We start from the raw sequence: 14,988 nt of genomic DNA, 5'->3' as shown, positions 1-14,988 counted from the left end.
TAATAAGCAAAGTCTGGCCTGCTTTCAACATCCAGAGTCTTGCTTGCGCTGAATCAACGCTCACCCCCCACCCCTATCCCCGTGTCTAAGTCACGGTGGCCGTGACCATGTGTGAAACTCAGGTCACCCAGCCACTCAGCCACCCAGCCACTCAACCACCCAGCCAGTCAACCACCCAGCCACCCAGCCAGTCAACCACCCAGCCAGTCAACCACCCAGCCAGTCAACCACCCAGCCACTCAACCACCCAGCCACTCAACCACCCAGCCACTCAACCACCCAGCTACTCAGCCACCCAGCCACTCAACCACCCAGCCACTCAACCACCCAGCCACTCAACCACCCAGCCACTTAACCACCCAGTCACTTAACCACCCAGTCACTTAACCACCCAGCCAGTCAACCACCCAGCCACTCAACCACCCAGCCACTCAGTCACCCAGCCACTTAACCACCCAGTCACTTAACCACCCAGTCACTTAACCACCCAGTCACTCAACCACCCAGCCAGTCAACCACCCAGCCAGTCAACCACCCAGCCACTCAACCACCCAGCCACTCAACCACCCAGCTACTCAGCCACCCAGCCACTCAACCACCCAGCCACTCAGTCACCCAGCCACTTAACCACCCAGTCACTTAACCACCCAGTCATTTAACCACCCAGCCACTCGACCACCCAGCCAGTTAACCACCCAGCCAATCAACCACCCAACCAGTCAACCACCCAGCCACTTAACCACCCAGCCGGTCAACCACCCAGCCAGTCACCCACCCAGCCAGTCAACCACCCAGCCAGTCAACCACCCAGCCAGTCACCCAGCCACTCAACCACCCAGCCACTCAACCACCCAGCCAGTCAACCACCCAGCCAGTCACCCACCCAGCCACTCAACCACCCAGCCACTCAACCACCCAGCCACTCAACCACCCAGCCAGTCAACCACCCAGCCACTTAACCACCCAGCCAGTTAACCACCCAGCCAGTCAACCACCCAGCCACTCAACCACCCAGCCAGTCAACCACCCAGCCAGTCAACCACCCAGCCACTCAACCACCCAGCCAGTCAACCACCCAGCCAGTCAACCACCCAGCCACCCAGCCACTCAACCACCCAGCCAGTCAACCACCCAGCCAATCAACCACCCAGCCAGTCAACCACCCAGCCAGTCAACCACCCAGCCACTCAACCACCCAGCCACTCACCCACCCAGCCGCTCAGCGACCCAGCCAATCAACCACCCAGCTACCCCGTCGACCCCTCGCACACTGCTGCCCGCATGGGTAACGTGAGAAGCGAGTAATGTTCACAATGTGCAGGACACGGTTAATCTGGGCGGCACTCTCCGCACCACTGAGAGCTCACGTTCCACCCGCATGCCGCCCACGGCCTATGGAAGAGACGGGGGGGGGGGGGACGTGGAGCTGAGTGGACCTGCCGGTGACCGGTACCAGCGGTGTCAAGATCGGCCTCTGCGGAGGAGGAGGCTCGTGAAGGACGCTGCTACTGGGCGGTTGGAGGCAGTCGCCCTCCAGCAACATCGGAGGGCGGAGGAGCGACGCTCACAACAACGAGCGGGGCACCGGGCGGATAAAACACAGCAAGTTTGCACAGTGGGGAGGGGGGGGGCATAGGTGGTACAGTAATTTCAGTGGGTCAACCCATAGTACCTGGGTCTGTCGCGTAACCTGCCTTCCACGCTACACGTGGCCTCGGCGTGCACCTAGCCTGGCACAAGGGCTGTGGTGATGTCACCGCCACTTACTGGCAAATGGTGGCTGTTGTTCCGTGTGTGTGTGTGTCTTGTCTCTAGTGTGTGTGTGTGTGTTTGTGTGTACAATGTGTCCCGTGTATGTGTGCGTGTGTGTGTGTGTCTTGTCTCTAGTGTGTGTGTGTGTGTTTGTGTGTACAATGTGTCCCGTGTATGTGTGCGTGCGTGTGTGTGTCTTGTCTCTAGTGTGTGTGTGTGTTTGTGTGTACAATGTGTCCCGTGTATGTGTGCGTGTGTGTGTGTGTCTTGTCTCTAGTGTGTGTGTGTGTTTGTGTGTACAATGTGTCCCGTGTGTGTGTGCGTGCGTGTGTGCTCTACGTGATAATTGTGGGAGCGGTGGTGCAGCGGTTAGCGCTACGCCGCGCTACGAACCCGGCGACCCGAGTTCGATTCCCGCTCACGGCCACCAACACCTGGGACGATTACCTGAACCGGTCCTGGTCCTCCCCTAGGTCGACTCAGCCTCAAAATGAGAACCCGGTGCGGTGCGTAAACATCGCCACTGGGGAGACAAAGGCGGCCGGGCGTGGTGCTGGCCACCCACCCCCTCGTGTGCCGTGCCGGCCTTCATAGGTGCTGCTCGCTAACAGCACTTGCCCCTACAGTCCGTGCAGGCTACACGGGGAATCTTTGTCTTTGTGTCATCATCGCTCGGCTCCTCTCTCCGTCGGCACCACGGGACGTTGCCGCCCTCGGCGCCCTCTTCGTCCCACCGCTCCTCCGCCCACTCGACGTTGACGGGGCGCTGGACGGACTTTGCACCTTCGTACGAGTGTACGAACACACGCCGTTGTGTATACGCGCGCGTGCGTGTGTGTGTGTGCGTGCGTGCGTGCGTGCGTGCGTGCGTGTGTGCGTGCGTGCGTGCGTGTGTGTGTGCGTGCGCGTGTGTGCGTGCGTGTGCGTGCGTGTGCGTGTGTGGGTGTGTGTGCGCGTGTGTGTGTGCGTGTGTGCGTGCGTGCGTGTGTGCGTGTGTGTGTGTGGATGTGTGTGCGCGTGTGTGTGTGTGCGTGTGTGTCAGGGTGTCGGTGTGCGCGGGGTGAGCGGCGGTGTCGGCGGTTAGCGCTGCGAACCCGGCGACCCGAGTTCGACTCCCGCTCACGGTCAACGCCGGTGATGATTGTCCAAGCCGGTCCCTGGGCCTCCTCTAGGTCGTCTCAGCCTCAAATGAGTACCTGGTGCGGTGTGTAGTCAACATCGCCACTGGGGAGACAAAGGCGGCCGGGCGTGGCGCTAGCCTTCATAGGTGCTGCTCGCTAACAGCAGTTACCCCAAAACTCAATTGAGGCTTTCCGGGGGGATCTTGTGTGTGTGTGTGTATGACCAAGACAAAGACAAATATCCCCCGTGTAGCCTTGAGCAGGCTATTGGGGCAAGTGCTGCGAGCGAGTAGCCAGCACAACCGGTTGAGGTCATCGTCACCGCTGGCGTTGGCCAGGAGTGGGAATCGAACTCGGTAAAAAATTAACCCGTAAAAACAAAGTTTTTCACTATAAATCCTTTATATGCGTGACGGCTAGAGTCCTCTCGTCCTCTGGCTTGAGATGGCTGCCACCTATGGGTCAGATGATTGCCTGCCACCATTAAGCAATTGGTAATTAAATATAATTTCTTTTTTCCTAAAAAGCGTAAAATTTTGGAGAAAAATGTCACGAAAATGCATTGTCACGCACAGCGAGTCTGTGTGCAAAATGTCAGCTCGATTGGATCACGGGAAGTGGGTTAAAAAACGACCGAAAGATTTGCACGGTCGCAATCGCGCAAGCAAGCAAGCAAGTGAACTTAATATAAAGGATTTAAAAACTGGTTCCCTCCCGAGCGCAGCTAGACTCTGCCCTACCAACTCCGCAGTGGTTAGTGCGGTGACCTGAGTTGGATTCCTGCTAATGACCGATACCAGTGGTGAATGTTTGAACGGGTCCAGGGCCTCCACCCAGGGTCGACTCAGCCTCAAATGAGTACCTACTCACTCTCTCCAATCTCTCTACCCCTCCCCTCCCCCGTTCTCTTTCCCTCCATCTCCACTCCATCTCCACTATCTCCCCCACCCCACTCTTCTCCACATCCCTCCACAAAGAGCCCCATTGAGTGAGGAGTGTTCTGCGTCTCTCTCTCACACACGCAGCCAGGCCTGTGTGAATCGCCGCTCTGCTGGGGACAATGTGTGTGTGTGTCTGTGTGTGCGTGTGTCTGTGTCAATGTGTGTGTCTGTGTGTGTCTGTGTGTGTGTTTGTGTCTGTGTGTGTCTGTGTGTGTGTGTGTGTCTGTGTGTGTATCAATGTGTGTCTGTGTGTGTGTGTCAATGTGTGTGTGTGTGCTCGCGGGTCACACAAAGGCACTTCGGGGGGTGGGGGGTGAGAGGGGTGAGAGGGGGGGTGGTTGAACACAGTGTGGTGGAGGTAGTGGTAGCACACAGTGTGGTGGTGGTGGTGGCACAGTGTGGTGGTGGTGGCAGAACACACTGTGGTGGTGGTGGCACAGAGTGTGTTGGTGGTTGAACAGTGTGGTGGTGTTGGTAATTATGAACCCATGGGCTGCACAAAAGTCTGGAGGCTGCAAGACTTGTGTGCAGCCCATGGGCTTGTAATTACCAACACGCTGTTCCGGCATCGGCACCAATCACACAACATCCGGGTCCAAGCCAGAACATCTGCTGGACTACATAGTGAAGGACCAGCGGATGCGAGCCCATGTCCTTGACACCGTGACCTACCGTGGAGCTGATCTGCCCACTGACCATCGACTTGTCATCTGTAAGATGCGCCTGCCATTCTTCCACTCCAGTGGTGGGTGTACACCCAAGACCCCATTCAAAGCCACAGTGGCCTGGTCTCAGCTAGCTGATGAAAGTTGCAAGCGAGAATTTTATCATCGCTTGCAGCTGGCGTTGGCATCGTCCCCCACTCCTCCTGATGTCGAGGGGAAATGGGCGAGGTTTAGGACTGTGGCTCATGCAGCTGCAATGGCTGCTTTGGGTACACGGTCCAGACCTCCCCAGACACCCTGGCTGACAGAGGAGGTGTTCAGGCTGGCTGAGAAAAAGCGACAGGCCCACTCTCATCGTCTACAGCATCCCCCGTCAGAGAATGAGGAGGTTTACCGCAGTCTTCGCTCGGAGGTTCGGAGAGCCGTGAGGCGCTGCAAGGATGGGTGGTGGTCGCGGGTTGCTGAGGAGATGGAGTCTGCCTCAGTATCCCGCGATCACAAATAACTCTTTAATTCCATCAAAAAAGTCACCTGCAGCGCCACACCTATTACCATCATTAGAGGAAAGAACGGTGATCTGATCTCCGACCCCCAGGAACAGGTTTGCAGATTTGCTGAGCATTTCTGGGAGGTCCTGGGGGAGGGGAAATCCCTCAGCCTGGAAAACATCGTGGGGCAAAGTGGGAATCACCCTGGCTGAGGCTGCAGTGCCTCTAATATTGGAAGAAGTAGTCACCCCCTGTGAGTGGCTGGCTGAGGTGCCATCTGTTCAGGAAGTACAGAGTCTGAGACCAGGAAACGCACCGGACAAAGATGATCTCCCAAGCGAAATGCTAAGGGAGGGTGGTGTTTGTGCGCAGACTGCCCTACATGACATCATAACAACAGTCTGGACCACTGGACGGGTTCCGCAGGACTGGAAGGATGCCCTGGTGGTCCCCCTCTTTAAGAAGGGGGACCGCACAGACTGTAACAACTACACGGGCATCTCACTCCTCAGTGTGTAGGGAAAGGTCCTGGCAAAGATTATTCAATAAATCAAACACTCCACCCCCACAACTCCCAATCGGTGATGGGGCAGTAGTGGAGAGAGTGGAGAGTTTCCCATACCTGGGCAGTGTGCTCATGACCGGGGGGGGGGGGCGGGGGGGGCGGGGGGGGTGCGGGGGGGGGGGTAACACAACAACAACGAGCCGGGCGGAGGTCAGCGCCACGGTCCCACGCGACGATTGGTGGGGGGGGCGGAGGAGTGGCGGCGCCGCAGTTAGCGCACTATTGTGAAAATTCCGTCACAGTTCCTATGATCGCTGTTTCATTGCTTTCATGGCTTTATTTTGGTGATTTCGAAAAGTGTATTGGTTTAGCCATGTTTGTTTGTAGTAGTACAGAGTTAGACTGATGGCCTTAATCTAAGTTGTCTTGTGGTTGTTGTTGTTGTTGTTTGACTTGCATCCCACTGGGATTTTTGCACACAGCGTTGGTGTACGGTGCTTTTTTTTCTGCAACATTTTGCTGTCTTTTCTTGGATTTTCTGTTTGCACTTAGTCACATAGTCACTTTAAGATGTTTCTTGTTCATGTTTTTGTTTGTTGCGGATGCACCCGATTCAAGAGCCGAATGGCTCACAGGGCTACACCTAATACATGAAACTTGAACTTGAACTGCGGCACCCGGTAACCGCCGGTGTCTCTGCTCCCAACCCTGGGCCCGCATTGACCGGCGTGGTGAAGTATGGCCAAGAGAAGCACCACTGCCCGGAGGTGGGGATGCCCCCTCATCAGAGGTCGCAACCGGGTACCCGATACCCGTACCCTACCCGATACCCGACTACCCGTACCCGGCCGGGTACGGGTACCCGTTTGCGACCCTGGTGCGGCCGGGTACGGGTAGGCCGTGAGTCACTGGTGAGTCACCGTTTGTCACTCATTTCCCAACGTCTTGTCTCTTCTCACAATTTAAGTTCCTAGAATCAACCCACCCGCGCCTGCAACATGGCTTCATCCCAGAGGTCGCAATCAGGTACCCGATACCCGTACCCTACCCGTACCCGGCCGGGTACGGGTAGGCCGTGAGTCGCTGGTGAGTCACCGTTTGTCACTCATTTCGGGTAGGGTACGGGTACGGGTAGGGAACGGCTACCCGTACCCGGCCGGGTACGGGTACGGGTACCCGTTTGCGACCCTGGTGCGGCTGGGTACGGGTACGGGTACGGGGGGTACGGGGGGTAAGGAATCAAAACCCGTTTGCGACCTCTGCTCCTCATCCAGCAGTGGGGAGACAAAAACGTCTCCCCACAGGGACCGTCCATAAATGATGTCGCGCACCTAGGGGGGGGGGGGTCAGACATTTGTGACGATGTGTGACGAGGGGGGGGGTCAAAAATCGTCCTAAATCTCGTGACGTCATTTATGGACGCCCCCACAGTGGCGAGCCGACACGAGTTAGATTCTCACACGCCGCCCAGTGACCCATTATCTGAACTGGTCCTAGGCCTCCCCTCTAGGTCTGCTCAGCCTCAAATGAGTACCTGATGCGGTGTGTAAACATCGCCACTAGGGAGACAAAGGCGGCCGGGCGTGGTGCTGGCCGCCCACCCCCTCATGTACCGTTCCGGCCTTCATAGGTGCTCGCTAACAGCACTTGCCCCTACAGTCTGTTAAGGCTATATGGGGGATCTTTGTCTTTGTGGGCAGTGTGCTCATGACCGGCTCCGGTTTGGCAGCGGAGGTCTCACTCCGAATCAGTCGAGCGGCAATATCTTTTCATCGGTTGCGTAACGCTGTGTGGAAGCTTGCCTGGTCTGTCACTCCGCACGAAGCTTCAGGTCTTCTCGGCCACGGTCATTCCCTCTCTTCTCTACGCTTGCGAAACGTGGACCCCCCTAATGGAGCGTCTTCGCCGGTTAGAAACATTTAGTCTGGCCTGCCTACGATCCATCCTGGGCTTAACCAGGCTGGATTGTGTGAGGAGCTCACAAATCCTTGAAAGATCTGGACAAAGTCCCATCGGTGAGCTCCTCCGGCAGGCAAGGCTGGGTCATGTAGCCCGCATGCCCAGCCACCACATGCCTAAACAGCTTTTGTTCGGCCGGATCGGGATCAAGGGGGCTAAACGTGCGCGGCACGGGCTAGAGAAGAGATGGAGTGATGTGGTACAGGAGGACGTGGAGCTGAGTGGACTTGCCGATGACTGGTACCAGCGGTGTCAAGATCGGCCTCTGTGGAGGATGCTCGTGAAGGACGCTACTGGGCAGTTGGAGGCAGTCGCCCTCCAACAACAACGGAGGGCGGAGGAGCGACGCTCACAACAACGAGCGGAGCGCCGGGTGGATAAAGCACAGCAAGTTGGCACAGTAGGGGGCACAGGTGGTGCATCAGCCAGTCATCTCAGTCATCTCGGTCAGTCGACCCGTGGCACCTGCTGGGTCTGCCCAGTGACCTCCTGCCAGCGGGCGTTCGACACTTCACGTGGCCTCAAGGTGCACATGGCCTGGCACAAGCGTCGTGGTGACGTCACCGCCACTTAGTGGCGAATGGCGGTTGTTGTTGTAGGTGTGTGCGTGTGTACGTGCGTGTACGTGTGTGTGTGTACGTGTGTATGTGCGTGTGTACACGTGTGTGTGTATGAATGCTGAACTTCTTTTGCACCGTACGTGCAGCGTTTAGCGCGCTATTGCACTACGAACCCGTCGACCCGAGTTCAATTCCCGCTCACACCAACACCGGTGACGATTAGCTGAACCGGTCCTGGGCCTCCCCTAGGTCCACTCAGCCTCAAATGAGTACCTGGTGCGGTGTGTAGTAAACATCGCCACTGGGGAGACAAAGGCGGTCGGGCGTGGTGCTGGCCACCCACCCCCTTGTGGGTTGCTGCTACGAGCTAACAGCACTTGCCCCAACAGTCTGTTACAGGCTGTATGGGGGATCTTTGTCTTTGTGTGTGTTCGTTGAACTTCTTTCGCACCGTACATGGGCACACCGCGCTTAATCGGAGGTGCCGGACGATAATGATAATAGCGGCGGTCGTCAGGCGGCGGTCGCCAGGCGGCGGTCGCCAGGCGACGGTCGTCAGGCGGCGGTCGCCAGGCGGCGGTCGCCAGGCGGCGGTCGCCAGGCGGCGGTCGCCAGGCGGCGGTCGCCAGGCGGCGGTCGTCAGGCGGCGGTCGTCAGGCGGCGGTCGCCAGGCGACGGTCGCCAGGCGGCGGTCGCCAGGCGGCGGTCGCCAGGCGGCGGTCGTCAGGCGGCGGTCGCCAGGCGGCGGTCGCCAGGCGGCGGTCGCCAGGCGGCGGTCGCCAGGCGGCGGTCGCCAGGCGGCGGTCGCCAGGCGGCGGTCGCCAGGCGACGGTCGTCAGGCGGCGGTCGCCAGGCGGCGGTCGCCAGGCGGCGGTCGTCAGGCGGCGGTCGCCAGGCGGCGGTCGCCAGGCGACGGTCGTCAGGCGGCGGTCGCCAGGCGGCGGTCGCCAGGCGGCGGTCGCAAGGTGGCGGTCGCCAGGCGGCGGTCGCCAGGCGGCGGTCGCCAGGCGGCGGTCGCCAGGCGGCGGTCGCCAGGCGACGGTCGTCAGGCGGCGTTCGTCAAGCGATGGTCGTCAAGCAGGCGCTGTGACGACGAGCTTGGGGTGGCAGCGCGATGATCACGTGAGGCGTCGCAGTCACAGACACAGCGGCATCCTTGTTCACTCGACCCTTGGCCTCCCACCCACCCCCATCCATCCCCATCCACCCACCCACCCATCCTCCCACCCACCGCCATCCTCCCATCGTCCCTCTCATCCTCCCCTCTCCCCCCCCCCCCCCCCGATCTTCTCAGCCACCACGGCCGGCCGCCAGTCACGGGTGCCCTCTTCTCGGCGAGTTACAAAGTCCGGGCGAAGCCGGGAGAGGGGAAAACAAAACAAAAAACCAGAGAGAGCGAGAGACAGTGAGAGAGAGCGAGAGAGAGCGAGAGAGAAAGACAGAGAGAGAGAGCGCGAGAGAGAGAGCGAGATTATCCAACACAAGCAATGCGCCAATTGAACCCTCACCCGCACACGCGAGGCCGGCTCTCCGTGTGCGGGAGTCGTGGCCGCTCGCACCGCTGGCGACAGCGCTCACGATCAGACCGCTCGCCAGCCAGGGGGGGCGGGTTAGGGGGGGCTCTTCCCACGGGACGGAGGGGAACCCGGACAGGCGCGGTGGTGGGGGAGCGTGGTGACAGGGGGGGGGGGCCCCGTTCAATTAATTCGCGACGGGGTCGGAGTGTCAGGGGTCACGGTTAGGTGTTGGGGTCACTTTTAGGTGTTGGGGTCACTGTTAGGTGTTGTCGGCATCGGGGGTTCGGGGGTCGTGGTTCGCCGGGTTGGGTTTCGGTGTCGGCGTGCCTCACCTGCCCACCCCCCTTCCCCCCCCCCCCCCCCGTGGCTTTTTGATCTTTCGTACCGTTGGCCCCGACCGACTCCGCTGACTCGCGCCGCGAGGTAGCGGCCGCCGCGAGACTCCGAGGTTCAAAGTTCAACCGCCTCCCCAACTTTGTTATTTGGCAATCACCAAATAACCAAGTAGCCCGCGGCCACCGGACGCTCTCGCGCGGCTCCACGCCGCCGACATCTCGGCGCTGGTGGATCTTGGCAGCGGGTCGCGACGGTGTCTGGCGCGATGTCTCGCGTCCGTCTGACGCCCGCCGTTGGTGCCGCCCTCTTGGGCACGCGCCTGCCTCCTCCTCCTCCTCACCGTGCAGGTCTCGCTGCCCTGCGCTCGATCTCGCGTGGACAGCCAACGGGGTCGACGCGTTTCCCCGACCGGCAGCAGCAGCAGCGCACGATGGACAACAACAACGGGCGGTGCGCCTCGCCCGGCACGGAGCAGCGGACGGGCGCGGCCGGGGAGAACGGAGTCTCCGCCGAGCCCGCCTGGAGGACGCTGACGCTGGAGACGATGAACCAGAACGTGCGCGCGCTCGAGTACGCCGTGCGGGGGCCCATCGTGATCCGCGCGCAGCAGATCGAGAAGGAGCTGCAGGAGGTGAGCGCCCTGCACGCCGGCCACGCCGGAGCGTTCACCCGCTCGCCGAACCACTCACTCGCTCGCTCGCTGGTTCGTTCACCCGCTCGCCGAACCACTCGCTCGCTCGCTGGTTCGTTCACCCCGCTCGCCTACCCACTCGCTCACTCGCTGGTTCGTTCACCCCGCTCGCCGAACCACTCGCTCGCTCGCTGGTTCACCCGCTCGCCTAACCACTCGCTCACTCGCTGGTTCACCCGCTCGCCTACCCACTCACTCACTCGCTGGTTCACCCGCTCGCCTAACCACTCGCTCGCTCGCTGGTTCGTTCACCCGCTCACCTACCCACTCACTCGCTCGCTGGTTCGTTCACCCGCTCACCTACCCACTCACTCGCTCGCTCGCTGGTTCGTTCACCCGCTCACCTACCCACTCACTCGCTCGCTGGTTCGTTCACCCGCTCACCTACCCACTCACTCGCTCGCTCGCTGGTTCACCTGCTCGCCTACCCACTCGCTCACTCGCTGGAGCGTTCACCCGCTCGCCGAACCACTCGCTCACTCGCTGGAGCGTTCACCCCGCTCGCCTAACCACTCGCTCGCTCGCTGGTTCACCCGCTCGCCGAACCACTCGCTCACTCGCTGGTTTGTTCACCCGCTCGCCTACCCACTCACTCACTCGCTGGTTCGTTCACCCGCTCGCCTACCCACTCACTCACTCGCTGGTTCGTTCACCCGCTCGCCTACCCACTCACTCACTCGCTGGTTCGTTCACCCCGCTCGCCTACCCACTCACTCACTCGCTGGTTGGTTCATCCGCTCACCTACCCACTCACTCACTCGCTGGTTCGTTCATCCACTCGCCTACCCACTCACTCACTCGCTGGTTCGTTCACCCGCTCACCTACCCACTCACTCACTCGCTGGTTCGTTCACCCACTCACCTACCCACTCGCTCACTCGCTGGTTCGTTCACCCCGCTCGCCTATCCACTCACTCACTCGCTGGTTCGTTCACCCGCTCGCCTACCCACTCACTCACTCGCTGGTTCGTTCACCCGCTCACCTACCCACTCACTCACTCGCTGGTTCGTTCACCCGCTCGCCTACCCACTCACTCACTCGCTGGTTCGTTCACCCGCTCGCCTACCCACTCACTCACTCGCTGGTTGGTTCATCCGCTCACCTACCCACTCACTCACTCGCTGGTTCGTTCATCCACTCGCCTACCCACTCACTCACTCGCTGGTTCGTTCACCCGCTCACCTACCCACTCACTCACTCGCTGGTTCGTTCACCCACTCGCCTACCCACTCATTCACTCACTCGCTGGTTCGTTCATCCGCTCACCTACCCACTCACTCACTCGCTGGTTCGTTCACCCGCTCACCTACCCACTCACTCACTCGCTGGTTCGTTCACCCCGCTCACCTACCCACTCACTCACTCGCTGGTTCGTTCACCCGCTCACCTACCCACTCGCTCACTCGCTGGTTCGTTCACCCGCTCACCTACCCACTCACTCACTCACTCGCTGGTTCGTTCACCCGCTCACCTACCCACTCGCTCACTCGCTGGTTCGTTCACCCGCTCGCCTACCCACTCACTCACTCACTGGTTCGTTCACCCCGCTCACCTACCCACTCACTCACTCGCTGGTTCGTTCACCCGCTCACCTACCCACTCACTCACTCACTGGTTCGTTCACCCGCTCACCTACCCACTCGCTCACTTGCTGGTTCGTTCACCCGCTCGCCTACCCACTCACTCACTCGCTGGTTCGTTCACCCGCTCGCCTACCCACTCACTCACTCACTGGTTCGTTCACCCGCTCACCTACCCACTCGCTCACTCGTTGGTTAGTTCACCCGCTCACCTACCCACTCACTCACTCACTCGCTGGTTCGTTCACCCGCTCACCTACCCACTCGCTCACTCGCTGGTTCGTTCACCCACTCGCCTACCCACTCGCTCACTCGCTGGTTCGTTCACCCGCTCACCTACCCACTCGCTCACTCGCTGGTTCGTTCACCCACTCGCCTACCCACTCGCTCACTCGCTGGATCGTTCACCCGCTCACCTACCCACTCGCTCACTCGCTGGTTCGTTCACCCGCTCGCCTACCCACTCACTCACTCGCTGGTTCGTTCACCCGCTCGCCTACCCACTCACTCACTCACTGGTTCGTTCACCCGCTCACCTACCCACTCGCTCACTCGCTGGATCGTTCACCCTCTCACCTACCCACTCGCTCACTCGCTTGCTGGAATTTGCATTCGCTCGCCGACCCACTCGCTCGCTGGAGGACCGCCAGTTGTTTATTGGCAAGGGCCCTCTTTGTTAGATATGGGTCCAAGTTGAAGGCAATCCATGTGTGTCTGTGTGTGTATCCATGTGTCTGTATATCTGCGTGTGTCTGTGCGTGTATCCATGTGTGTCTGTGTGTGTCTGTGTGTGTATCCATGTGTGTCTGTGTGTATCCATGTGTCTGTATATCTGCGTGTGTCTGTGCGTGTATCCATGTGTCTGTAGGTGTCTGTGTGTGTATCCATGTGTCTGTATATCTGCGTGTGTCTGTGTATCAAAGGTGTCTGTATATCTGTGTGTGTGTGTATCCATGTGTCTGTATATCTGTGTGTGTGTGGTGGAGAAGTGGGGTAGCGTTTAACATGCTGCACCACGAACCCGGCGTCCTGAGTTCGATTCCCGCCCACAGCCACCGACATCACTGATGATTATCCAAACCGGTCCTGGGCCAACCCTAGGTCTACTCAGGCTCAAACTAGTACCTGGTGCAATGTGTAAACATCGCCACTTGGGAGACAAAGGCGGCCGGGTATGGCAGTGAAGGCGTGCCATGGTGGTGACGTGTTGACTACCTCGCCTGGTATACAGGAGGTCGTGGTTTCGATCCCGACCCTGATGCCTGCTGCAATATTTAAAGTTTGCGTGTCTCTCTCTCATCATCATCATCACGGTGGCTAGGAGATGTTGACTACCTCGCCTGGTTTACAGGAGGTCGTGGTTTCGATCTCGACCCTGATTCCTGCTGTATATTTGCAGTTTGCGTGTCTCTCTCTCATCATCATCATCACGGTGACTAGGAGATGCTGACTACCTCGCCTGGTGTACAGGAGGTCGTGGTTTCGATCCCGACCCTGATGCCTGCTGTAATATTTAGAGTTTGCGTCTCTCTCTCTCTCTCCACGTGTTCGCGTGGATTTGCCTCGGGGTCCTCTGGGTTTCCTCTCCACGTTTAGAATCGGCGTCACGTGCTCAGAGTGCTTGGCTGCTGCTCTACATTTGCACGTGACGATGATGACGATGATGACGATGGCGGTGAGCCACTTTCGCCGAGCTATCACTTGGTAATGGCCTGGTCCCTACAGTGGTGGGCCTTACCTGGTGAAATTAAAGATAGTTCAAGTTCAAGTTCATGTATTAGGTATAGCCCTGTGAGCCATTCGGCTCTTGAATCAGGTGCAACCGCAACAAACAAAAAACTAAAACATGAACAAAAAAACATCTTAAAGTGAATACGTGACTAAGTGCAAACAGAAAATCCAAGAAAAGACAGCAAAATATTGCAGAAAAAATCACCGTACACCAACGCTGTGTGCAAAAATCCCAGTGGGATGCAAGTCAAACAACAACAACAACTTAATTCTAGATTTGAAGCTTTCGTGACTGCAAGGAATCATCTTCTTAGGTTTTTTCGGTAAAGTCACGTAGGTAAAACATCAAAATGAATGAAAATAAAATAAAATAAAATCAATTTTATTTTATTTTCATTCATTTTGATGTTTTACCTACGTGACTTTACCGAAAAAACCTAAGAAGAAGAACAACAACAACCACAAGACAACTTAGATTAAGGCCATCAGTCTAACTCTGTACTACAACAAACAAACATGGCCAAACCAATACACTTTTCGAAATCACCAAAATAAAGCCATGAAAGCAATGAAACAGCAGTGATCATAGATGAGGTAGCTCTTGGCCACCCAGCCTCCCCTGCTCTGTGCCAGCATTCATCGCCGCTAGCTCGCTAACAGCGCTTGACCCAGCAGTCTGTTACGGGATCGGAACCTCATTTGCCAGTAAAAATATGATAATTGGTTTTTTAACCCTTCTATCTGCCAACAAAACTGACACCTTTTTACAAGGAAAGCTGTCTCGGGTGTGGACCAATCAACTTCAAGGACAGTGCATACATTATCAGTTGTGTTTTTTGTTTGCATTATGACTGCAGGTATTGTGGTCTATGCAAACATGACTCCTTGTAAAAAGGTGTCAGTTTTGTTGCCAGATAGAAGGGTTAAAAAACCAATTATCATATTTTTACTGGCAAATGAGGTTCCAATGGTGTAAATGCTTGCCCCGAGCTCTCATACTCTGATGGTGCGTTGTCTTTGAGTTGTGCGCCTTTTGGCGTCATCTGGTCCAACACCATGTGAGACTAGGCTCTAAGGAAAGCTGTCTCAGGTGTGGACCAATCAACTTCAAGGACAGTGCATACAGAGTTATGTTTTTTTG

General features: G+C 57.9%; 2 protein-coding genes across 4 annotated transcripts in view; one reads left to right on the top strand and one right to left on the bottom strand.

Moving 5' to 3' along the window:
* Nucleotides 1-1,380, bottom strand: part of LOC144736811 (uncharacterized) — a 37,171-nt gene extending 35,791 nt beyond the window's left edge. Inside the window, exon 1 of the mRNA XM_078619455.1 lies at nucleotides 1,368-1,380. Within this exon, the coding sequence (XP_078475581.1) occupies nucleotides 1,368-1,380 (13 nt within the window). The remainder of the gene's footprint in view (nucleotides 1-1,367) is intronic.
* LOC144736926 (alanine aminotransferase 2-like) overlaps nucleotides 1-14,988 on the top strand; it is a 50,132-nt gene that overhangs the window by 13,727 nt on the left and 21,417 nt on the right. For 2 of the 3 annotated variants that reach the window (XM_078619616.1, XM_078619617.1), the window contains one exon: nucleotides 10,192-10,475. In XM_078619616.1, coding sequence (XP_078475742.1) covers nucleotides 10,275-10,475 — 201 coding nt within the window. In that variant the 5' untranslated portion in view covers nucleotides 10,192-10,274. Of the gene's footprint in view, nucleotides 1-9,878; nucleotides 10,476-14,988 lie in introns of those variants that run through there. The other variant, XM_078619615.1, reaches the window with a different exon arrangement.

Source organism: Lampetra planeri, chromosome 63 (assembly GCF_965212315.1).
Source record: "Lampetra planeri chromosome 63, kcLamPlan1.2.h2, whole genome shotgun sequence".
Taxonomy (NCBI): Eukaryota; Metazoa; Chordata; class Hyperoartia; order Petromyzontiformes; family Petromyzontidae; genus Lampetra; species Lampetra planeri.
Note: the sequence above shows the minus strand (reverse complement) of the source record. Positions and strands in the feature narration are given on the sequence as shown.